Source organism: Entelurus aequoreus, linkage group LG09 (assembly GCF_033978785.1).
Source record: "Entelurus aequoreus isolate RoL-2023_Sb linkage group LG09, RoL_Eaeq_v1.1, whole genome shotgun sequence".
Classification (NCBI taxonomy): Eukaryota; Metazoa; Chordata; class Actinopteri; order Syngnathiformes; family Syngnathidae; genus Entelurus; species Entelurus aequoreus.
This window is the reverse complement of record NC_084739.1, coordinates 44,620,662-44,646,117: the sequence shown is the minus strand read 5'-3', so window position 1 is coordinate 44,646,117 and position 25,456 is coordinate 44,620,662. Positions and strand designations below refer to the sequence as shown.

Below are 25,456 nucleotides of genomic sequence, written 5' to 3'. Positions count from 1 at the left end.
ACCTTTGTTTGTGAGTCATTTTTTATTATTTGCATTGCGCTATTTGCATTGTATTTGTATTGCCTCACACGATGAATACTAAATATATTTATATTTGATTTCAATTGTTTTTTTTGTATCCATGCTATGTTCACAACAACAACAGCACGGTGTCATTTCCGCTTCTTTTTCCAGTAACAGCACGGCGGATAGCACTCGCCTTTTTGCACTCGCTATCCCAGTACATTGTACCATCTACAAATGCCATGGTGTTCATGTCATCATGAAAGACATCAACATCGAGCGCAAAAACAAAGGAGACTGCTCCCTATCCACCGACTGCTGTGCTGCTGAGAAGATAGAAGCGGAAATTACGCACATTGCGGAAATTACGTTCTTCGAGCATCAAGTCGTTCTCCGTGCGATGGTTAAACATGACAGTGACACAAAGTGGAATAAAAATATATTCCACATTCCCAAACATGTACAGATGTGTAAGTTACCCATGCCTTGGGCACTGATACAACCCCATACCATCACAGATGCTGGCTTTTGAACTTTGCGCCTATCCGGATGGTTCTTTTCCTCTTTGTTCCGGAGGACACGACGTCCACAGTTTCCAAAAACAATTTGAAATGTGGACTCGTCAGACCACAGAAGACTTTTCCACTTTGTATCAGTCCGTCTTAGATGAGCTCAGGCCCAGCGAAGCCGACTGCGTTTCTGGGTGTTGTTGATAAACGGTTTTCGCCTTGCATAGGAGAGTTTTAACTTGCACTTACAGATGTAGCAACCAACTGTAGTTACTGACAGTGGGTTTCTGAAGTGACAGAGAGAGAGAGAGAGAGAGAGAGAGAGAGAGAGAGAGAGAGAGAGAGAGAGAGAGAGAGAGAGAGAGAGAGAGAGAGAGAGAGAGAGAGAGAGAGAGAGCCCCTGGCCCCCAGCCAATTTCCTCAGAGTTAAAATGTTGGGACACCCCTTTTCTATTGTATTGTTTTATGTACAAACCCTGTTTCCATTTGAGTTGAGAAATTGTGTTAGATGTAAATATAAACGGACTACAATGATTTGAAAATCATTTTCAACCCATATTCAGTTGAATATGCTACAAAGACAACATATTTAATGTTCAAACTGATAAACATTTTTTTTTTTTGCAAATAATCATTAACTTTAGAATTTGATGCCAGCAACACGTGACAAAGAAGTTGGGAAAGGTGCCAATAAATACTGATAAAGTTGAGGAATGCTCATCAAAAACTTATTTGGAACATCCCACAGGTGAACAGGCAAATTGGGAACAGGTGGGTGCCATGATTGGGTATAAAAGTAGATTCCATGAAATGCTCAGTCATTCACAAACAAGGATGGGGCGAGGGTCACCACTTTGTCAACAAATGCGTGAGCAAATTGTTGAACAGTTTAAAAAAAATCTTTCTCAACCAGCTATTGCAAGGAATTTAGGGATTTCACCATCTACGGTCCGTAATATCATCAAAGGGTTTCAGAGAATCTGGAGAAATCACTGCACGTAAGCAGCTAAGCCCGTGACCTTCGATCCCTCAGGCTGTACTGCATCAACAAGCGACATCAGTGTGTAAAGGATATCACCACATGGGCTCAGGAACACTTCAGAAACCCACTGTCAGTAACTGCAGTTGGTCGCTACATCTGTAAGTGCAAGTTAAAACTCTCCTATGCAAGGCGAAAACCGTTTATCAACAACACCCAGAAACGCAGTCGGCTTTGCTGGGCCTGAGCTCATCTATGATGGACTGATACAAAGTGGAAAAGTGTTCTGTGGTCTGACGAGTCCACATTTCAAATTGTTTTTGGAAACTGTGGACATCGTGTCCTCCGGACCAAAGAGGAAAAGAACCATCCGGATTGTTATAGGCGCAAAGTTGAAAAGCCAGCATCTGTGATGGGGGTGTAATAGTGCCCAAGACATTACAGATTAAAGATTAAAGTACCAATGATTGTCACACACACACTAGATGTGGTGAAATTTGTCCTCTGCATTTGACCCATCTCCTTGGGGAGCATGGGTAACTTACACATCTGTGAAGGCGCCATTAATGCTGAAAGGTACATACAGGTTTTGGAGCAACATATGTTGCCATCCAAGCAACGTTACCATGGACACCCCTGCTTATTTCAGCAAGACAATGCCAAGCCACGTGTTACAACAACGTGGCTTCATAGTAAAAGAGTGCGGGTACTAGACTGGCCTGCCTGTAGTCCAGACCTGTATCCCATTGAAAATGTGTGGCGCATTATGAAGCCTAAAATACCACAACGGAGACCCCTGGACTGTTGAACAACTTAAGCTGTACATCAAGCAAGAATGGGAAAGAATTCCACCTGAGAAGCTTAAAAAATGTGTCTCCTCAGTTCCTAAACATTTACTGGGTGTTTTTAAAAGGAAAGGCCATGTAACACAATGGTGAACGTGCACTTTCCCAACTACTTTGGCATGTATTGCAGCCATGAAATTCTAAGTTCATTATTATTTGCAAAAAAAAATAAAGTTTATGAGTTTGAACATCAAATATCTTGTCTTTGTAGTGCATTCAATTGAATATGGGTTGAAAAGAATTTGCAAATCATTGTATTCCGTTTATATTTACATCTAACACAATTTCCCAACTCATATGGAAACAGGGTTTGTAATATTTCTTACCTAAAAGTTATTTTAAAGTCATGTTACATGTTGAACTGTGCTGTCTTAAAATACATAGATTTCAAAGGGCAATGTTGTTTTGAGACACGAGTGGTTAGAACTCCGTCAGGCAAACAATTAGGCTCGTAAATTGATTTACTACTGTTATACTGTACATAAAACTTATTTTAATGCAATCTGCTATAATTATTAGATTGCGCTGGTTTGTCAGTTGAGACAGGTGGCCTTTGCTGCCAATGTTTATACATAGTAAGTCTTATTTTCTGGCATACTTTTATATTTTTGAGAATGTGCTCTCCAGTTTATATTTATCAATATTTTTAAATGATAATGTTGCTACATCCGGTGCTGCTAAACTGTGTTTCATTATCTTACTGAAGTAATAACAATAAAGCATTCAAGTCAATTAAATGTATGTACATTTTTAAAATTCTGTTCTGTTTTGATTTCTTTGAAATTACAAAGAACAGTTTATTCTGTCAGTTATTTGTTTTTTTTTAACATTTATATATCATATAACATTTGTCTCCAAAGGCCACCTGTCCTGTTTCAGTCCTAATCTTGGTGTTTATTTAACTCATCCTATTGAAATAATAGCGAGTACTAGGTTTATATATATTGGTGAGCAGGAGCTGACTTGTGTCATCTCTGATGTAGTTTACTGTAGCTCGCAGGGTTGTTCTTTAAGTTTCCAGAAAATGTTAAAAAGTATTTTTTGCTGTAATGTGAATATTGTTGGGGACAACAATGTTGTTATTGTCTTGTGTGGTGAATCCCAGAAAGAGTAGTGGCTACTGTGTAGCAACTATAATGGGAATACATTTTAAACAAATAAACAAGGTCACACAATTAGTTTACACTGAGGACAATATCCTCAGGTAAATAAAACTTCACTGAAACTTAAAGCAGTGACTCAACTGCATGGACTATGACTCACAAGGGTTTCTGAAAACTGGTTTCAGTCTTAAAACATACCCAACATAATAACTCAGACAGTCCATTTCGTCATCATGTGACAGTATGTCTATGATGAAAAAAATAAACTACAAATAAAATAACTATGAATTAATTAGTACTAAGCTAAAATGTTTCTGGTGTTCATTTATAGAACCCAATTTAGTGACAAACAATCAAATCTATCGATATAAACGACAATATCTGAGGCAAAACGGTGTTACTATTATTGTACAATGATATGACATACACTTATGAGTGAAACTGCTAATTAAATGTGAAGTGAAGTGAAGTGAAGTAAATTATATTTATATAGCGCTTTTCTCTAGTGACTCAAAGTGCTTTTACATAGTGAAACCCAATATCTAAGTTACATTTAAACCAGTGTGGGTGGCACAGCTTTGTTTCAATGCATGTTCTGAGACTGAGTGAGGTCAAGATGGTTGTGACTTTTACACTTTTTAATGTGAATTGTTGTCTTTGGCAACATATATAATATATATAGAATTATCTTGTTTATATATATATATATATATATATATATATATATATATATATATATATATATATATATATATATATATATATATATATATATATATATATATATATATATATATATATATGAATAAACAAGATAAAATATAAAAATATATATAGAATGATCTTGTTTATTCATATATATATATGAATAAACAAGATAAAATATAAAAAAAATATATAGAATGATCTTGTTTATTCATAAATATCTATATATATATATATATATATATATATATATATATATATATGAATAAACAAGATAAAATATAAAAATATATATAGAATTATCTTGTTTATTCATATATATATATATACATATATGAATAAACAAGATAAAATATAAAAATATATATAGAATGATCTTGTTTATTCATATATATATATATATATGAATAAACAAGAAAATTCTATATATATTATATATGTTGCCAAAGACAACAATTCACATTAAAAAGTGTCAAAGTCACAACCATCTTGACCTCACTCAGTCTCAGAACATGCATTGAAACAAAAAATTACATTCATGTTTATTTTTGTGAGGAGTTTCAAGCAGGGTATTATTAATAAATTCTCATATAGATAGGTTGATTAAAAAAAATTAGGACCAGAAGAATTGAGTAAGCGCCTGGTTACCAAATATGGTCACACCGGGAACGGTGCGCGTGTTTTTTTTTAATCCCACCTCCTTCGTTACCTACGCGAGTGATTGTGACGTGTAGACACTGCGTGTGTTATAAATGGTCTTCACGACTCCTCTACACTTCATACGCAACAGTCAGTTAGACCTGCCAAGTAGAGTTGAGAGACACACCTGTTTGTAGAGGCGTTACCTGACGTGCGCGCGCCCGTGTACTTCAGCCCAAACAGGTTGGACGAGAACACACCTGAAGGAGGAGAAGGAAGCTTTTGTCTGCGTGGACTCGACGCTCACCTCCATTTTTTGACCTCTGTGGACGGCGAACGGATCAAAATCGAACGAGGGAAACATTTGAGTCAACTTTTTGCTTTTTTTACTTGTATTAATTCAACTATGAAGATGTGGATTGTTCTAGTGTTCACCGCCCTCGCGGCGGGAGCCTCGGCCCAGGACTGTAAGTCATTTATTGAACTTTTTTCGTTTGGTTCCACTGTACTACATGCGTTTAAGTAGCTATAGTCGTTTTTAAGCAATAATATGATTTTATAGTGTTAATTGGCCTACCCACTTGTTGGCATTTGTGTCGTCATGCCTCTCCCTTGCTGGTCGTTTGAACGTATCTAAGGTGTGTTTAATTATCCGATAGGGGAAAGATTGAGATTGTACTCAATGCGGATATCAAACGCCTTCAGTTTCGTTGCCGAGTGGGGGTGGGGAATTGTTTGCCCCGCTCCCCCGGGACATCTCTGTCTGGAGAAACCAACGCCCATTTTAAGTTAGCCCGTATTGCTCAGCAGTGTACTTTAGTCTTATAGGAAGTAACGCTTTTTTAATCATATCCCTTATTTTAATACATGCATTTAAATGATAAAAAGTAATTAAAAAAAAAAAAAAAACCCTGTGTCTAATGTAAAGTGTATCCATAGTTGTTTAAAAAAATATATATATATTTTTGAAAATAAATCATATTTATCTAATAAATATTGTTCTCCATAGGTTCCTGTAACACAATGAAGTGGGCCACCTGCGATGGCGATCCTTGTACGTGTTACGTCCTGGTTGGTGACCAAGCGAAGCAGACGCTAGACTGTTCCACATGTAAGTAAACCATCACTTTTTACCGACCTGGACATACTCTACCCCAAGATTGTTTGACACATATTTCCCCCCCCCCCCACCCTTTCTTCCTCAGTGATCCCCAAATGCTTTTTGATGAAGGCTGAGATGTACAGAGCCAAAAAAGGCCTCGACACCCGTACAATCGGAGGAAAGCCGGTAGAAACCGCCTTTGTGGACAATGATGGCATCTACGACCCAGAGTGCGAGAACAACGGCAAATTCAAGGCCAAGCAGTGCAACAACACTGAGGAGTGTTGGTGCGTCAACAGCGCTGGCGTACGGCGAACAGACAAGGGAGACAAGGACCTTAAGTGTGAGAAGCTGGTGGAGACCTAGTAAGTTGTTCCAGCCTTTTAAAAAAAACAAAAAAAAAAAAAAAAACCCAGCAACAGGGAAAGCCAATTTTATTGCAGGTTTCTAAAATGTTTTGTCTTCCAGTTGGGTCCGTCTTCAGCTGACCCACAAAAAAATGGACAGTCCTGTTGATGGCTCCAAAATGAAAATGTAGGTGTCACCTGGTGCACTAAGCCAATTCATACCAATAAACACTAGTATACTTTTGGGTTGTACACTGTATATAAAATATTTTCAGTAAATGATTTTTTTCACCTTACAGGGCCATTGCAGATGCCATCCAGAAGCGCTACAGCAACTTTAACAAGGATATGGTGGATAAGGTTGAGGTGAGGGACACCTGACTGTTAACTTGACTTTAAAGATGTGTATATTGGAATAAAACATGCTGTCTTTCTGCAGTATGACGCAGACTCCCGCATGATTGTGGTGGATGTGAAGAAGCCTAAGGGAGAGCGTAAGAGCGATCTGACCAATATGGCCTACTACATGGAGAAAGATGTACGGTCGAGACCTTTTACACTTACAATGAATACAAAGACATGCTGATCATCCTTTTGTCTCGTCTGCAGGTGAAAGTGCTGCCACTGTTCAAGAACCAGGAGAAGTTTGAGCCTATGGTCGATGGCCGGAAGCTGGAGATGGAGAACATTCTGGTGTACTATGTGGACGAGGAGGCCCCAACATTCACCATGACGCATCTTACTGGTGGCATCATCGCCGTCATCGTGGTGGTGGTGCTGGCTGTGGTCCTCGGCCTGCTACTCCTGGTGAGTTCACATAAACACACTTCTCGAAAGATCTTCACCTTCAGTTACTCACAAGTTTTTTGTTTTTTTTTTGTCTGTAGTTTTTCATCAGAAGACGTCAGAGTCAAAGATACAACAAAGCTCAGGTAAGAGGAATTCAAAGTTTCCCACTCCTTCTGTAACCTTAATCGACATATTTGATATGTAATGCAAATATTGTTTTTGTCTGATTGTTACACAGCAAAGAGAGATGGATCCTATGTAAGATCAAGTGTCATCTTGGGTTGCACATACTTGCAGTGTGCCATTTATACCATTCTACTTGAGGAAGACCAATTTTGTAAATGAACAATCAAATGCTTGTCATTGGCGCTTTTCCTACTGCATTCTATTTATAAACTGTGTAAAGTCTTCAGCATACTACCATCTTGACGCCATAATGAACTGTGCTTTTGGAAAGTAGTCCTAGCAAATGTTGCATATTAATTTTAGAACAGTTGAACTTTTTTGATTGTACAGTTTCTTACAAGAGTGTGTTTTTGTTGGATTTGTTTTTAATAAAACTGTTTTAAAGACAATGCTTCCACTTTCTGTGTTTAGGTAATTTTGATATGACAGATTTGTTAGTGTTAATCGTGAAAAGATTACAGGAAGTCACGAGAGCCCTCCATTTTGTACAGTATGAGACACTAATTTCAAACTAAATGCTGTTGCATTTATGAATTACTTCACTAATTGTGTATAATTAGTGCATTCAGTGTCATTCCGCACAAGACTTTGACAAAAATATTGAGATCCTATGTTTTTGAATATTACAATATATTAAGTGAATGTGGCCTTGTGCTTAAACATACAAAGTGTCAACTTTCTCACTTTCCCCTGGAAACTCTGGTATTCTGCCCCATTTCCTGTGCCCTCCTGTTTTAGTTTCTTGTATTTTAACTTTCATGGGGGAAAAAACAAAAACCTTTACACCACTGCCTGAGCAGCACAGCAATGGAAATAGAGGCAATACACGGGCAACATCGATGTAACACATCATGTAGCTAAAATCAGGCTTAAAAAATAAAGCCAAAACAGTAAAATAGCACAGTTGCGCCACAATATTCTTCTTTTATCATTCATTTTATGTACCACTTGAACTTATCCCTATCCCATCTGAATCAGGACGGATGGCAGGGTAGATCTGAGACAGTCACCAGCCAATCGAAGGACAAACAACCATTCACACGTGGAAAATATATAGTTATCAATTAACCTAACACCACCAGTCCACTTCACATTTTCTAGAAAGAGAAATGTTAACGGGTATGCTGTTAGCACCTTTACTGTTAGAAACATACCTTGTTTTACGGAAAATGTCCCTTTTCTTCAAATGTTGACAGGTATGCTGGCAACCGTTTTCCTTGTGGACACTTCCCCTTTTTTCTCACGTATTTTAAGTACAAATGTTGACATGTATGCTGTCAACACCTTAACTGTAAGGAGATTCCCCTTATTTTACTGAACATTTCCCTTATTTTCAAATGTTTACAGGTATGTTCAAACTTTCCTACTGAAAATTTCCGGTATTTTCCTAAAAATGTCCCTTTTTTTAATGCCAATGTTGCCAGGTATGCTCTTAATTGTTTTCTTGGTGGACATTTCCCCCGTTTTCCTGAAAATGGCTCTTATTTTCCAATGTAAATATTGACAGGTATGCTGTCAACCATTTTCCTTGTGGACACTTACCTTTTTTCTCTCCTGAATTTCTCACATTTAAAAATGCACATACCTGTCAACACCTTTACTGTGAGATTTCCCTTATTTTCAAATGTTTACAGGTATGTTCAAACTTTTTCCTAAAAAAGTTCCCTATTTTTTCAAATGCAGATGTTGACAGGTATGCTCTTAATTGTTTTCTTGGTGAACATTTCCCCCGTTTTCCTGAAAATGTCCCTTATTTTCCAATGTAAATATTGACAGGTATGCTGTCAACCATTTTCCTTGTAGACACTTACCTTTTTTCTCTCCTGAATTTCTCACATTTTAAAATGCACTTACCTGTCAACACATTTACTGTGAGATTTCCCTTATTTTACAGAAAATTTCCCTTATTTTCAAACGTTTACAGGTATGTTCAAACTTTTTCCTACTGAAAAGTTCCAGTATTTTCCTAGAAAACGGTCCCTTTAAAAAAACAAAAAAAACAAACAAATGTTGACAGGTATGCTTTTAACCGTTTTCTTGGACATTTCCCCCTTTTTCCTGAAAATGTCCCTTATTTTCCAATGTAAATATTGACAGATATGCTGTTAACCCCTTTCCAGACGAAAATGTCCCTTATTTTCCCAGAAATTGCCCTTATTTTCAAACATTAGTGCATTGGCAACCTTTTTTGTGGTGGAAATGTCTATTTTTCTGAAAATTTCCCTTATTTACAAATGCAAATGGGAACAGGTGCGTGCCAACATTTTCGACACTGGAAAATGTATGCTGCTTGCTGCAAGGGTTCTGCTTTAGTCAAACAGTATTGTGTTCTGAGACGCACATCACATTATCTACAAGTACAGTCAAAGGTGTGGATGGGAGATTAAAAAAACCTGTTTACAACTTTGCTAGTCACTCTGTAACACAAAACCTTGGCTATGTCCTGTCTTGTGTGAATTTCTCATCATGCATTACTTTGATCAGCACACATTACGAAGTGGCAGCTGTACTGTACGCCACACAAGCAAAATAGCTGAGGTTATTTTTCTGAGTTAGACTAGCCTGCTGGAGGACAACACAGGCGTGTTCTGCTTTTCTTGCAAGTTGAACCCGACAGTCAGGTTTTTGCCTTGCTTGCAGATGAACACTCGCTGTATTAATGCAATGCTGGAACTCTGCAGGTGAAAAGCCTAAGTATTGGAAGGGGCAAAGCACAGAGCCTATCGACACAAGAGAGAAAGCCTGTGAATGTGTGGCACAACAAATATGGAGGCATGTTTTTGAGTTGCGCTGAGAAAATCCATGCCCCAACTAAGACAACTTGCACCCAGGGTTGTTTATTAGCTCAAACATCACCATTTACTGTATGTGTGAGACAATGCATTAAGTCACACATTTACAAAAACATTTACATATGGTACAGCCAATTCAAGAATTGTATTAAAAGTACTGGCTTTGCAAAAATGTATCAACAAATACATTTGAAAAATATCTAAAATAACTAAATAGAAGTATATTTTACAAACTAAATATGAGATGTGACAATTGTGTTTGTGATGACATACAGTATTTGTTTGTCGCATTATATGTAGAGCTCTGACTTTCTAATTTGCACCATATAGTCACACAATAGGCAAACAGGAGAGTATCATCACTCTTTGTATTTACCTGGAACAGTTTAATTCCCTTTTGCCTCACCCAGTTTTTTTTCTGCTTCCCCCTTAGCCCTTCCTACTTTTTTTTTCACCATAGTAACCTGAACAAAAGCACGTGTCAAACGAGTTCAGGCAGGCCATGTATTGTATGTCCTCCCGCCCCCGCCTTGTGTGAGAGGATAGTGGAATGAGGGAGTGTCGCTAGCAGTGGGAATGACGTGTTGATACCACCAAAACGTCATTCATGTTCACCCAAATGGGGCATCGGGGCCACTTTTGCGTGCTGAACCAAACATTTTAAATGCAAAATGTTCTGCATGAAATGCAAGGTTGTAGTTTTAAACACTGTGAAAGCAAGCTGGTTTTTAATGTTTATTCACTGTCAAACAATCTAAATAAGAATGCCTTCTGACGAGCTTCTGAGACACAAGTATCAACCAAGTACTTCTACAAGAAATGACTTGTATCCCAGTTTCTGTGGCTACACATAACATGTCTCTTTCACTTTTCTTCCACCATCCTGTTCACATTACAAACGGTCACATCTTCAGCCAATCTGCTGCTCTAGGTGGCAGTTTCACTTCTGGCTATTCAGTAACTACACAGCACATTTCCGTCCAAGTTCATTCCTTTCTTACGGCGAGCCTTCGAACCCAACCAGGTCACTAAATTTACAGCTTAGGTTTTCATACTACTCCTCATTCAACACACTGAGCCGCCACTACTTTGTGTAAAACTGCAATAGGGGGATCTAAAAAAAAAAAAAAAAGTTTAAAATTGGGGACAAACTACTCTGAAAAAAAAAGGCAGTAGATCTTACAATACAAAAACTGGCAGCTCAATTGCCAGAATTCTACCGTAAAAATAAGAGCAACCGTTTTTCAATTTACAGTAATGCACTGTAAAAACAATGACTATAGATTATATGGCAAAAACTGGCAGCTCAATTACCAGCATTTAACAATAAAACTAACAGCAGTGCCATTTTAAAATTTACAGAACCTGGAAAATATGTGATGTACTTTATTGTAATTGTATGCACGTTCAAAATAAACTAATACTATTACTACCACTGTAAAAAACAACGGTCATAGATTTTAACATTAAAAAACTGTCACATAGCCGCCAGAAGTCTACCGTAAAAAATAATAGTTGTACCGCTTTTCAATTTACAGAAACTGGAAAAATGTGATGTAACATATAGCAATTGTATGAAATAAACTAATACTACCACTACCGTTACTACTGTAAAAACAACGGCCATAGATTTTAACATTAAAAGAAAAAGTCAGGTAGTCGCCACAAGTTTGCCGTAAAAATAACAGTTGAACCATTTTTCAATTCATGGTAATGAACTGTAAAAACGACTAGATTTTACAGTAGTCGCTAGCATTTTCCTGTAAAAATAAAAGCGGTACCATTTTTTAAATTTAAAGTAATGCACTGTAAAAACAGCCAATTTTACGTTTTAAAAAAAACTTGCAGGTAGTTGCTATAATTGTACCGTAAAAATTACAGTAGGACTGTTTTTGAATTTACACTAATTTGATGTGAAAAAATCCAGTTAATTTTATGGTAAAATTCAGTTTTTTTATCTTAAAATCTAATTTCTTTTCACAATGTACAGTGGGCGACAAGGACAAACAGGCAAAAATGTTCAAAAGCGCCAAACACTGAAATGATCCAAAGGGTCTGCGGTCTATATACAGTATGTACAAATTAAAATGTAAAAAAATTAAGAGGCTTGCATCTAGGTGTGCACTATAGTTGGTGAATTACGGTACTTTTTCCCTTCCACCAAAATGGAGTTCTGATGCCCCTGGTAGAAATGCAGCTTTTCTCTATCTGTCATTTTGGGAAGGAGGGCGCTGTGTGTGTTTTTGGTACATATGCATTTGTGTTTAATCAAGCTTATGTGATCGTAGCCTTTTCCTGTTGCTTTTGTGTTTTTGGTCTTGGAACATGTCTGTCTTAGGAGTGTTTGGACATTGCTGCACATTTGCCACCGTATCAAAGACATGTTGGTATGATGCAGTCATTCTACAACTTCTTGTGAAATAAATACTTCTGTGAGAATCATGTGCATTATTATCTTTAAAAAGACAAGATTGGTGATGTATTATATGGATCAAACTAGATTAAGCAGATATAGCTACATGTTGTGGCCCGCTGCAGTCTTGCATTATTTGCAACTGGACAAATAGATGCAAAGCATTAAAATAGCATTAATGTATTCTTTTCAGCTATTTGTTAATGCAAGGGTTTTCCTAAACAGCATCTGTAACCCAAAACGCAGCAGACAGCAGAGATGAATGAAATGGAGAACACGAGCTTGGTCAATCAGTAAACAGAGTTGTGTTGACTTTTCTGCACACTTGCCAGCCACACTCATAAAGAAGACAAAAATGCTCCAGAGCCGGTTTCACCTTTGTACCTATAAAACTCATAAATCTCTCTTTTGAGCGGTTAAAATGTAAGGCAATCAACTCCAAGACATCGTGTGAGTGGGACACGCTGGAGTGCCACCTGCAGTGAGCGCAGAGATGTGACCTGTTCTAGAAAAACTCAGCTCAATGGTGGTCACAACAAGGTGGGGGTTTTCCTGGGACGTTCCGGCGCTGGCGGAGACTTGCTCCTCAGCTCTTTGCTCTTCAGGCTGACATGCTGGGCCACCATCAGAGCGGGAGCAGAGAGGTGATGTGCTGCGGCCTTCTGCTGATGAGCACTATTGATGTAGCTGGAGATGAGGAGGGTCATCTCTCTGATCTGTTCATGAAACAAAACCGTAACAAGTCAGAATACCCTTACTTAAAATTACATATTTATTCACATTAAAAGTACAACATGTAATATGCTAACATTTATTTTCACCAGCTGGTACAACAACCAGCTGAAAAAGTGGCCTTTCTACCTTCAACGACATAGCATCTCTGCTCACAGTCTGGATAAGTGAATTAGAACATCTGCGTGTTCTCCACATGCTTGGGTGGGTTTTCTCCACTTTATTTATTTGTATTTATTTATTTATTCACACAATATAAACAGTACAAAAGGTAACGTTGTAAAAAAAAAAAACATGCAGACAAGAAATTAGTAATGAGAAATACGTAATAAGAAATAAGTGCAGGTGAGAAAAGAAACCCAAAAAGACTTATGCAAGTGTCTCACCTAAAGCAGTAAATCAACAAACATAGTATATAGAAAAAAATAAGATAACAAGTTGTCTACCTTGTGTGGATTGGGTCTAGGTGAGTGTGAGGGTGTGTGTATGTGTATGTGTGTATGCGTGTGATGAAGTAATAGGGCTACAATATAAGGTAGGAACAGATGGAGAATGTTGATTCATCAGGCTGGCCCTTATTCTATGTTTAAAGTTAGTGAGTGAAGATGAGGAGTTTGCAATACATAGGTGACTATTCCAGAGTAAAGGACCTCTGTGTTTGATGGAAAACTGGCTAAGAGTGATACGGCCAAAGATAGGACAGAGATTGTCAGTTTGTCTAGTATTATGATAATGAACTTGCAAATTGGTTTTAAAATAATCTTTGAAAGGTGTAGGAAGCCTATTAGGGAGGTAAGTACATTTATAGATAAGAGAAGAGGACTGAACTGTGTTGATATAATAGATAGTACATTTAGATTCCTAAAGGGGGAGCAGATGGAGTCAAATAGTTAGAGGGGGTAGCTATTCTATTCTTACAAATTTATTTTGCATAATGAATATCCATCCTTGTGTGAGTGTGAAGTTGTCTGTCTATCTGTGTTGGCCCTGTGATGAGGTGGCGACTTGTCCAGGGTGTACCCTGCCTTCCGCCCGAATACAACTGAGATAGGCATAATGAATAATTGGTGTACATTTGATGGATATGTACTAGCCCAGACAATATTGCAATATATAAGATATGGATACATTAAACTGTAATAAAGAGTTAAGAGACATTCCTGATAATACCAAGAGATCTTAACACTTTATTGGTTACTGAACCTATGTGTTCTGTCCATGACCATTTTTCGTCCACTAGGATACCTAGAAATTTGGTAGATGAAACTTGACTAACTTCGATTCCTCCAATAGTATTCGGTTTCTCCAACATTCCAAGAACATTCAGATCAGGCTAAATCAACACCCTTAATTGTCTGAATGATAGTGTGAAGTGTTGTTTGTCTATATGGCAACCACTCCAGCGTGTACCCAGCCTCTTATCCAGCTCAGTTGTGACAAGGACACATTATAAATTGATTCCACAACAAAAAAGTATTTTAGAGAGATTAAAAATGCAATAGATGGTAAACAGTGTGCAGCTGCAGTGTTTATGGATTTAACAAAAGCATTTAACACAATCAATCTATTAATTAACAAATTAGAACTGTATGGCATCAGAGGGTTGGTCTTGGACTGGGGAAGAAGCTACTCAACCAACAGGAAAGCAATATGAAAAGCTAGGTGAAGATACAGTACGTCTACAGCGCTAAATATATCTTGCAGTGTACCCCAGGGATCAATAGTGGGAATACAATTGTTCAATCTCTACATAAACAACATTTGTAAATTCACAACAGACTTAAAAGTTAGTGTTAATTGCAGACGACATTACTGTTTTGTTTATAAAAAAAACACACAGAATCTAATACAAAAAATAACAGAAGAAATTAACAAATTAACTAGATGGTTTGACAAAAAAGACTATCTCTGAACATCAGCAACATTCAAATAATGCTATTTGGCAACAGTAGGAGAGAGAGACAAAGTTGACATTGAAAGGGAAGATAAATAACATTTTTGTGTGTAACAATGGACGATAAAATGCATTGGAAATCTCATATAAAAATATACAACATAAGGTGGGAAGAAATACTTAAATAATGACTAAAGCAAAATACTGTATAATCTCTACTGGTTGCTAGATGTAACCATAGCTGAGTTATTTTGTAAAAATTTGGGGAAATAACTACAAAAGTATGCTTTGTTCACTAACCGTTTTACAAAAGAGGTTGGTTAGAATAATACATAATGTTGGATATGGAGAAGACCCAAACCCTTTATTTATTGAATCAAAAATATTGAGATTTAATGATTTGGTGCATTTGCAAACGGCTAAAATTATTTACAAAGCAAACTTTGACCTGCTACCCAACAAAAGAGGAAAAATATAACCTTAGGAAAAAGTGTAACATTTGTATGCACGTACAACACTTAAAACCTTTATTGTATCAGTAATTGGATTAAGCAAATCAGTTAAAAAAAAGTACTAATATGATCCACTTTAAGAAACTGTTCAAACTCAAAAAGTTTACAAAGTACAAAAAAGAATCCTTGAAAAATTAGATAAATGTATTAATCTCATTATGTGAATCATAACTTACCTAACTGTTAATACATGAGAATATATTTTTATTATTTATTCATGTATTTAATATTTATTTACTTACTGACTCAGTAATGATGTATCAATTTATTTATTTACTCATTCATTTACTGTTGTGTTACAGATTGAGTACAAACTAAATGTGTTAGAAATTGCAATGAAATGAAAAGGGGTAGGATTAAAAAAGCTCTCCTTCTTCATACTCCTTTTCGGACATGTTGTAATGCGAAACTGGAGATATGTGATGTATCACATTGTAATTGGATGTATGTTCGAAATAAACTAACACCATAAGTTATAACCATAACCCAAAATCTGGGAAACCCTGTTCCATACTTTTGTATTGCAACTGATTTCCCAAAAAAAGAGTCCTAAAAAGTGTGACTGTTGGTTATTTTTAAAACATTAATGCCCAATTGTTTCATTTATGCGGAATTGAAAATCAATACAATAGAAACAACTACAGTAATTTTATGGAATAATATAATTATATTGTACAGCATTTACCTTGGTAATGCAGTATCCCCTTTGGCCTGCTTCCCCGCCATGAAAAAATAGAAACTAAGAAATTGTTGTTTATGTTGCACACGGACGTCTTTGATTGACAAACCTTAGATGTCAGAGTTGACTGCAACTGACATGTATAGTCTGTTTGTGTCAGACCAAGTGAGCAAGGCCAATGCTCAGTCATCAAATTTTGTAGAGTCACAAAAAGAACAAACAGACATGTCGGCCAGACCATTCGGCAGTTTCTACATATTTTCATGGATAAATGTCCTCAGGTTGGCTCCTGCTCTGATGTGGCGCAAACTGAAGGTGCTGCGACAGGGCTGCCTTGCCAAGTGCAGGACATGTTTTTAATGGTTTGTTTTTCTGATTTGGTGGGTGTCACCGTTCACACTTACGTTCTCAGTTTCGGTGGATGTAGGGAAGATAGTGGGGTGGCTTGGCGCAAATGTTAAAACAGCAGTTCCCGCAACTTGAGGGTTCCAGGTTTGATTCCAGCTTTCGTTGTGTCCTTGGTCAAGACACTTGACCCTTGCTCCTGATGGGTCGTGGCTAGTGCCTTGCATGGTAGCTTCCGCCATCAGTGTGTGTGTGTTAATGTGTAAATGTGATGTATAATGTAAAGCGCTTTGGGTATCATTCCGGGTATAGTAAAGCACTATATAAATACAGACCATTTACCATTGTGTCTATATTTGGCTCTGGACAGTGAACAATTACCGTACTCAGTGGCCTAGTGGTTAGAGTGTCCGCCCTGAAATCGGTAGGTTGTGAGTTCAAACCCCGGCCGGGTCATACCAAAGACTATAAAAATGGGACCCATTACCTCCCTGCTTGGCACTCAGCATCAAGGGTTGGAATTGGGGGTTAAATCATCAAAAATGATTCCCGGGCGCGGCTACGCTGCTGCCCACTGCTCCCCTCACCTCCCAGGGGGTGATCAAGGGGATGGGTCAAATGCAGAGGACAAATTTCACCACACCTAGTGTGTGTGTGACAATCATTGGTACTTAAACTTTAACTTTAACTTTACTACCAGTGGTGGGGGATGCTCATAGCTCAAATTATTCTTACAACTTAAAGGGGAACTGTATTTTTTTTGTAATGTTGCCCATCATTCACAGTCATTATGAGAGACACACGCTTGGAAGATGCAGCTAATGGGAAACACTGTAGCCTTCAAAGCCCTCTAAAACAATTTCAAAACCCTCCATCAACATTTTATATACAAACCCCGTTTCCATATGAGTTGGGAAATTTTTAGATGTAAATATAAACGGAATACAATGATTTGCAAATCATTTTCAACCCATATTCAGTTGAATATGCTACAAAGACAACATATTTGATGTTCAAACTGTTAAACATTTTTTTGTAAATAATCATTAACTTTAGAATTTGATGCCAGCAACACGTGACAAAGAAGTTGGGAAAGGTGGCAATAAATACTGATAAAGTTGAGGAATGCTCATCAAACACTTATTTGGAACATCCCACAGGTGAACAGGAAAATTGGGAACAGGTGGGTGCCATGATTGGGTATAAAAGTAGATTCCATGAAATGCTCAGTCATTCACAAACAAGGATAGGGCGAGGGTCACCACTTTGTCAACAAATGCGTGAGCAAATTGTTGAACAGTTTAAGAAAAACCTTTCTCAACCAGCTATTGCAAGGAATTTAGGGATTTCATCATCTGCGGTCCGTAATATCATCAAAGGGTTCAGAGAATCTGGAGAAATCACTGCACGTAAGCAGCTAAGCCTGTGACCTTCGATCCCTCAGGCTGTACTGCATCAACAAGCGACATCAGTGTGTAAAGGATATCACCACATGGGCTCAGGAACACTTCAGAAACCCACTGTCAGTAACTACAGTTGGTCGCTACATCTGTAAGTGCAAGTTAAAACTCTCCTATGCAAGGCGAAAACCGTTTATCAACAACACCCAGAAACGCCGTCAGCTTCGCTGGGCCTGAGCTCATCTAAGATGGACTGATACAAAGTGGAAAAGTGTTCTGTGGTCTGACGAGTCCACATTTCAAATTGTTTTTGGAAACTGTGGACGTCGTGTCTTCCGGACCAAAGAGGAAAAGAACCATCCGGATTGTTATAGGCGCAAAGTTGAAAAGCCAGCATCTGTGATGGTATGGGGGTGTATTAGTGCCCAAGACATGGGTAACTTACACATCTGTGAAGGCGCCATTAATGCTGAAAGGTACATACAGGTTTTGGAGCAACATATGTTGCCATCCAAGCAACGTTACCATGAACGCCCCTGCTTATTTCAGCAAGACAATGCCAAGCTACGTGTTACATCAACGTGGCTTCATAGTAAAAGAGTGCGGGTACTAGACTGGCCTGCCTGTAGTTCAGACCTGTCTCCCATTGAAAATGTGTGGCGCATTATGAAGCCTAAAATACCACAACAGAGACCCCCGGACTGTTGAACAACTTAAGCTGTACATCAAGCAAGAAGGGGAAAGAATTCCACCTGAGAAGCTTAAAAAATGTGTCTCCTCAGTTCCTAAACGTTTACTGAGTGTTGTTAAAAGGAAAGGCCATGTAACACAATGGTGAACATGCCCTTTCCCAACTACTTTGGCATGTGTTGCAGCCATGAAATTCCAAGTTAATTATTATTTGCAAAAAAAAAATAAAGTTTATGAGTTTGAACATCAAATATCTTGTCTTTGTAGTGCATTCAATTGAATATGGGTTGAAAAGGATTTGCAAATCATTGTATTCCGTTTATATTTACATCTAACACAATTTCCCAACTCATATGGAAACGGGGTTTGTACACGCTGCAATTCTATGTATAATGCAGTAACAGACATGTTCATAACAATATGTAATATGTACAATATTTACTGTATTTTAATCAATAATGGTACTTCCTTTTCTGGCGCATTTATTTCCATTTTCATAGCAGCACACATCCGACTTCTGGCATCTGCCGGATGTTTCTACTTCCACAAACAAACACTCAAGTGTAATCATGCCAGAGTAATAGACAATGAAGACGACTATTTTTGGACAAATGAGGATTCACAACCTTATCTTTTTGAAGTTGAATAAACTTACAGAGGATGAATTGCTGCTTATAGAAGCGAGCATGAAGAAGATGGGGAGACGTTGGAGCAGAAGGAAGCCCAGAGAGTGAGGTCGGTGCAATATGGTCACGTTGCAAATCTGGAACTTTTGAGCCAAGCTATGCGAATTATTGAAATGCCGAAATCAGCTGGAAACGTCCCCGGCCAGCGTGACCAAACGGACTACTGTGCATCGAGTAAGTCACTATACCATTGTTCATAATACATACAACTACAGTACACACGCTTTCAAGCTAGCTGTGTACAAACAAACCATGATGGGCAGTAACAAGCTACATGTAACTAAGCTACGTAGTTTAACTACATTTTCAAGTAGCTTGGCAGTAGCTTAACTACTTTTTCAACGAGTAGTTTTTCCTGTTGCTAAGCTACTTTTAGACCCATGTAGCGAGGTAGCTTGCATCAAAGCTACAAGCTACAAAGAGAAAAAAAGGACTGGGAATCCAGGCCAAAAAAAAAACCGAACAAAATACAATGACCTGGATGAATGATAACATCTATACTAACGTAGAAAATCCATGATGATTGGTTGCTGTTTGTATGAAGAGTCACAATTGGCTATAGTTAGGGTGAAACATTGCGGACTAGCCAATCATAGGCAAGATAAAGCGGGTCATCGACACTAGGAAGCAAAACCATAACAGACACACACTCATGTTACATGGCGACGAAGGAGTCGGAGACAGAGGGTCGCTTTAAGCACTCAACAAAAAAAGCAAGATACTTGAAAAGGGCAAAAGCATTCTCTTTAGTGATGAAGACGACGTCACAATAATGCATGTCTTTAGCCATAATTAAACAAATGTATGCGTTTAGAGAAAACAATGCCCACACCCTTAGTTTTTAGTTGTTTACTTTGTAAAACAAAATCATAACTGCTCTTTTCATCTAAAACTTGGAACACAAATTTAAGAACACGAATTAAGGTGAGTTGAGTTCATGAAATGTTTTACTGCACATAACCATTACCAACTGTTTCCAGAAAACACACAAGTCATTGGGTTTTTTATCAAGATATAGATAAATGCTGTTTTTTTTTACTGTAGACAGAGAAAATAATACATTATAGGGGTGGGCCAATGAACAGGCAAACTAAATAAATACATACAGTGGGGTCCAGGGACCCCTAGAGGTAGTTGTAGGGTGTCCCCAGCTAAATGACAGATAGTTAATAGGTGGGTCCATTACTACACTCTCAGTTACATTAACATTGATATTATACATGTGGGCCCATAGATATACATGCCGTTAAATGTAGCTTTGATGTAGCAAGCTACTTTTGCCGTGTAGCTAGTAGTGCAGCTTGCTACAATTCTCCGGGGATAGCTTCCCCTGTAATTTAGCTACATTTAATTGAGAGTAACTTATAGCTTAGCTTGTTACATTTTCCAAGTAGCTTGTCCATCACTTCAAACAAAAGATGAAATGTGGGATAATACTTTACAGATACTGTACCGTAATATGATTCTTCATGTTTTTCAGTCGGTACAGATTGGTGTATAATCGCATTGTGTTGTGCATTATAAACTCACGCGTTTCATGTTGATGTAGAAGCTAGCTTATCTCTTACCATAGCGAATACCGAAGCACGCCAATGCGTTAGTACGCTAGAAAAAGAGTTCCTCCGTGTTCGCTTTTACAATAACAATGTTACTACAGCTTGGTTATTATACGGGCTATGAAATGTAAATGAAGTATTGTTGCCGGTTTTTGGATGCATTATTAAAGTGATTTAGAGGTAGAAATGATTGCTCCCATTAGCTGCATTGCTCGGCCACCGCTGCTGCCCACTGCTCCCCTCACCTCCCAGGGGGTGAACAAATGCAGATGACAAATTTCACCACTCCTAATGTGTGTGTGACAATCATTGGTACTTTAACTTTAACTTTGCTTGCCATCTAGAACAATACGATTTTTTTATGTTAGAAAGCGAAAAAATCTAAAACCTTTTGTCTTCTTGTCTCTCGTAATTATTGTGAACGATAGGCAAAATTCCCCCAAAAAAGAGCAGTTCCCCTTTAAAGCATAAAAAAAGCAAAGAAACAGTTTGTACCTCGTAAAGTTGAGGTGCCACTGTATTTGAAGAGACAAACCCAAGGTTTGGCAAAAAATCAGAACACAAAATGTGATCTACTAACCTTGGACATGTCCATGGCAAACGTATGTTTCTCTGATGGTTTGTCTTTGATGGTGTTGTTACAGTTGTTCTGTGCCACAACCAGCATGAAGTCCTGTTTGCAGCCCCCAAATGTCATCACACTTTTGTAGGCGTAAGTCACCAGTAGTTTCTGAACAAACACATGGAATTTTGAAATTAACATGATACTGACGCTGCTCAACTACAGTAAATTTGCAAGGAACCTGGAAAGTTTGAATTTGATTATTTATCTATGAATGGCAAGTGTATGTTCCTGTTTTAATTCACAAAAATAAAAAAATTAACTTGAGTAGCACAAATGTCAAAAAATGCCTGGCTCAGCTTTAATTACATTATTCATTCATTAATATAGCAAATTAGTCAAGGGAATTAATCTGCTTTTGGTTGATTGTAAAAAAGCTCACAATAGAGTTGTGCTCCAAAATGCTGACACCATCTTCATTAACTGCCAGCCAAACATGTGCTGCTGTCTCTGGAGAAGCAGTGATGGACTGAAAACACAAAACAAAATAACACATTAATTTTTATGTGGCAGATTTTCATATCATGAGATTGGTGTGTTTTAAATTTTTTTTAATCTTCTATTCTTTTTATGACCCGTCTGGACCCCTGGATGCAAAGATGGCAGGCAAGTGCAGAAGAAGAAGCCATTCTATTAGGGAAATGTAGGTAAAACATAGAACAAAGATATGCAGTAGGGGTGTGCACAAATGTGTTTGAAGGGCAAAGCAAATGATCCAGCTCTGTCCAAGTATCCTGACTGGCAGTGTCGTGATTGCCTGTGAGAAAGCCAGCCCTCAGACCACAGGAGTGTTGGCAAAGAGAAGCAAACAGGAAGTAGAACGAAAAATAAGACAGGAAATAATACAAAATTCTATAAACTAATAATAAGTGTCATGTGAGATCATGGCACTTAATGAGATTTCCACAAGTTCTTGAGTGTCTCATGTCAGAACTTTAGTGAGTCCACGTATGGCAATTTTCTTGTTGTCCAGAGATAATGGGAAATCGCTGATCAGGACAATTTGTTGTTTTCCCTTGAAAAAAATTACGAACAGTGGTTTCATGAAGAAAACACAAGTCGACAGCAGATTATCAAATATTCATCCAAGTGCTGTATTTTTTCGGACTATAAGGCGCACCTAAAACCTTTCAAATTTCTGAAAAATCGACAGTGCGCCTTAAAACCCAGTACACCTTGTGTATGAATTATTTCTGGTTGTGCGCACTTCAAACCGAGTTTATATGGTACATGATGTAATGATAAGTGTGGCTAGTAGATGGCAGTCACGCGTGGACTGCAGGTTGAATGAAGCCTTTTCAATAAATGACCAAAACTTTGATGTTTCATTGAGAATGTAGAACAATACACACGGCGCTCAAAAATCTGTCAGAATGTTTTAGTACGAATTTGGTGAGCTACGTAGCTGCACCGCTTAATGCACTGTCGGAGCATTACCGCCATCGTAGTCAGTTGTGCTTCAACACATGGGTATTATTATGGTGTGTGTACAAGGACCCCAAAATGGCACCTATTAGGAGATATGTTATCTGGCATTTTGTTTCGACCTGTTACGCAAAACCATCTGTTGTGTATTTGGGATCTGCATAAGTCCTGAAAATGTGTGCGTGTCCGCCATTGTAGCTCACAACATAGTCAATAAGCTCCTTCATTTTCTCTATCCTCTTGTTCTGGGGCATTCATCCTCTGCTGTTGCCATTTCCAATACAAAGTAGCTTACAGTTCGACCTTAATCTGTCAGTAGACTCACTATTAAAGCACAAACAACAACAACAAAAGATGACGGGCAGAAGATGCTGTTGAAGTGGAGCCACGTTAATATGACCTAAACGGCGCATCCTGAAAAGACGGTCAGGAAACTGCTTGACATTACATCACAGTCTATAAAACACAATCTATGCGAACTGCTGACCAAAGAGCCACCAATACAATCATAATACAATAGTAGATGCAAGGAAGTGTTTGAAATGTAGAAAAAAAAATTATGAAATGACCCCTTTAATACACCTTATGTTTGAAAATAGACCTGAATAGACCCGTTCTTTGGCAGTTCGCCCTATAGTCTTAAAAATATGGTAAGTTCCCCTTGATCTTCAGTAGGTGAATTTCCGTGAAGTACAGACACTATTTATTTTATGATTTTTAAGAATGTCATATGCATTTAAGTACTTTATAAGCACCCTACACAGCTTTCACATGAATTTAGAAACACTACCTATGCTCTTAAACCTACATAATTTTTAAATGAAAACAAATGGGTACTTAAATCTCAATGTACTCCATGGTACTTTCAAATTTGTAATGCACTGAAACTGAAAGTTAACCACTAAGTGTCGAGGGAATTCCGTACATCCAATTCTTCTTTATTGTTTGCTGATAACTGTCTCTACAATGCACTCAGTACCCTGTCAACCAATCGCAACAGAGTAGGAGTGGTTCGGCGAAGGAGGCTTTGATTCGAGCATTTTGGCCAAGAGAAGAATACACATTAACCCTGGAAACAACCTTGAAATTTATGGAGTATTACTATAGTACCGTATACTGAAGTGCCTCACTGAGACCCCATATTTTAATAATAGGTCTCCTTTAAATACAAAGTTGTTTTTACTAAGATACACACTTTTTTCAGAGTGTTTCATATTTCAGGCACACTTACCTCTGCTTCAAAAAGTTTGGCACCAAAGAAAGGCCACTTCTTAGCAACAGTCAGATAAATCCTGACACACTCAGATAAAGTTCTACCCCTGAGCGAGGCCCAGCGAGCAGAGAGACGCTGGAGCAGTTGTCTGAAAGCAAAACATTTCCTCATTCATATATTTTAAGCTTACTTGTAATAAAAATAAAAATAAATCTATGATCTAACTATTCATAAATCGAATCTAATAAGAGTGTATTCTGGTACCTAAAATGGTCCTCTGATGTAATCCGGCGGTAGTGTTTAGGGTAGAACCTATCCAGAACCTGTTTCAAGGTCTGGTTGGATTTAGTTTGAACGGGTCCGGGAGGCAAGAAGGGGCGTTCAAAATCCCCAAACTCCACCTGAAAAATGAAAAGGTAAATAAAAACAGTTCATTGAAATACATAAATATGAATTAAAAAGTAAGCCATAGCTTAGAACCATGAAATAACTTTCCGACCTGGGCGAGTAATGCAGCCATTTCCAGAGCCAGTTCCTTGTTGACAGGGAAGTGTCCTGCTACGATGGCCTCATTGGTCTGATAGGCCAGCAACAATCTTTCCCTCTCTGACTCTCCCCTCACCTGGCTAGAGAAGTACAACCTGGAATAGTGAAAACATTACAGTATTTGAAATGATTGAAATCCTGGTTTTGATGGGTTTACTACGTTATCATGTGGATGGAAGTATTGGGACCATTACGCACCAGGAAGCGAAAAAGGAAGAACATATGGATTTGGTCGTACAGTTCACTAGACTGTAGTTATGCTGCTGTTGTCAGTGACAACACTGCAACACCCTTTTTCAATGAAATTACCTCTCAAATTTCATGTCAACAAAAGCGGTTGACCATATACAGTACGTCGACCTTGACTTAAACGGGCACTTTTTCTTAATTCGAACAACCATCCGACAGAGAACCAATGACAGACGTGTTGTCGATACAAGCGGGGCAGACTTAGGTGGGCTTCATTGTGCTATGCTATTTGTTACAGCACTACAGTAAGTGTAACAATATGTAACGCGAGTCCAACCAAAGGGTTTAAATTTGACCAGAAAAACTCTGTGGAAGCGTAGAAGTTGAGAAAAAATGGACAATTTTTTTTTTCAAATGAGGCAAATTTAATAGATATTTTGTTGCTAGAGTGTAGGAGCAAACCGCTTGATACAGTGTGAGGAGATCGTTGGTGTAACTTATTGTATAAAGCAGTATTGTAAATGGGTCTTACCATGAACATTAAAGGGGTCCTAT

General features: G+C 38.0%; 2 protein-coding genes across 2 annotated transcripts in view; one reads left to right on the top strand and one right to left on the bottom strand.

The window, feature by feature from the left end:
- Positions 1-4,885: 4,885 nt before the first annotated feature.
- On the top strand, positions 4,886-7,596 carry epcam (epithelial cell adhesion molecule). The gene is made up of 9 exons (XM_062057731.1): positions 4,886-5,250; positions 5,793-5,894; positions 5,989-6,250; positions 6,354-6,419; positions 6,532-6,598; positions 6,672-6,770; positions 6,842-7,039; positions 7,120-7,164; positions 7,260-7,596. The coding sequence occupies exons 1-9, from the start codon at positions 5,190-5,192 to the stop codon at positions 7,281-7,283; spliced, it is 924 nt and encodes a 307-aa protein (XP_061913715.1). The 5' UTR covers positions 4,886-5,189; the 3' UTR covers positions 7,284-7,596.
- Positions 7,597-10,036: 2,440 nt separating this feature from the next.
- plekhh2 (pleckstrin homology domain containing, family H (with MyTH4 domain) member 2) overlaps positions 10,037-25,456 on the bottom strand; it is a 97,266-nt gene continuing 81,846 nt past the window's right edge. Inside the window, exons 25-30 of the mRNA XM_062058810.1 lie at positions 24,666-24,807; positions 24,431-24,567; positions 24,185-24,314; positions 21,911-21,997; positions 21,487-21,636; positions 10,037-13,128 (exon numbers count right to left, since the gene is read on the bottom strand). Coding sequence (XP_061914794.1) covers positions 12,943-13,128; positions 21,487-21,636; positions 21,911-21,997; positions 24,185-24,314; positions 24,431-24,567; positions 24,666-24,807 — 832 coding nt within the window. The 3' untranslated portion in view covers positions 10,037-12,942. The remainder of the gene's footprint in view (positions 13,129-21,486; positions 21,637-21,910; positions 21,998-24,184; positions 24,315-24,430; positions 24,568-24,665; positions 24,808-25,456) is intronic.

Coding starts and splice junctions, on each gene's coding strand:
- epcam (XM_062057731.1), top strand. CDS start 5,190: ATGAAGATGTGGATTGTTCTAGTGTTCACCGCCCTCGCGGCGGGAGCC. Junction 5,895..5,988: donor GACGCTAGACTGTTCCACAT/GTAAGTAAACCA, acceptor TTTCTTCCTCAG/TGATCCCCAAATGCTTTTTG. Junction 7,040..7,119: donor TCCTCGGCCTGCTACTCCTG/GTGAGTTCACAT, acceptor TTTTGTCTGTAG/TTTTTCATCAGAAGACGTCA.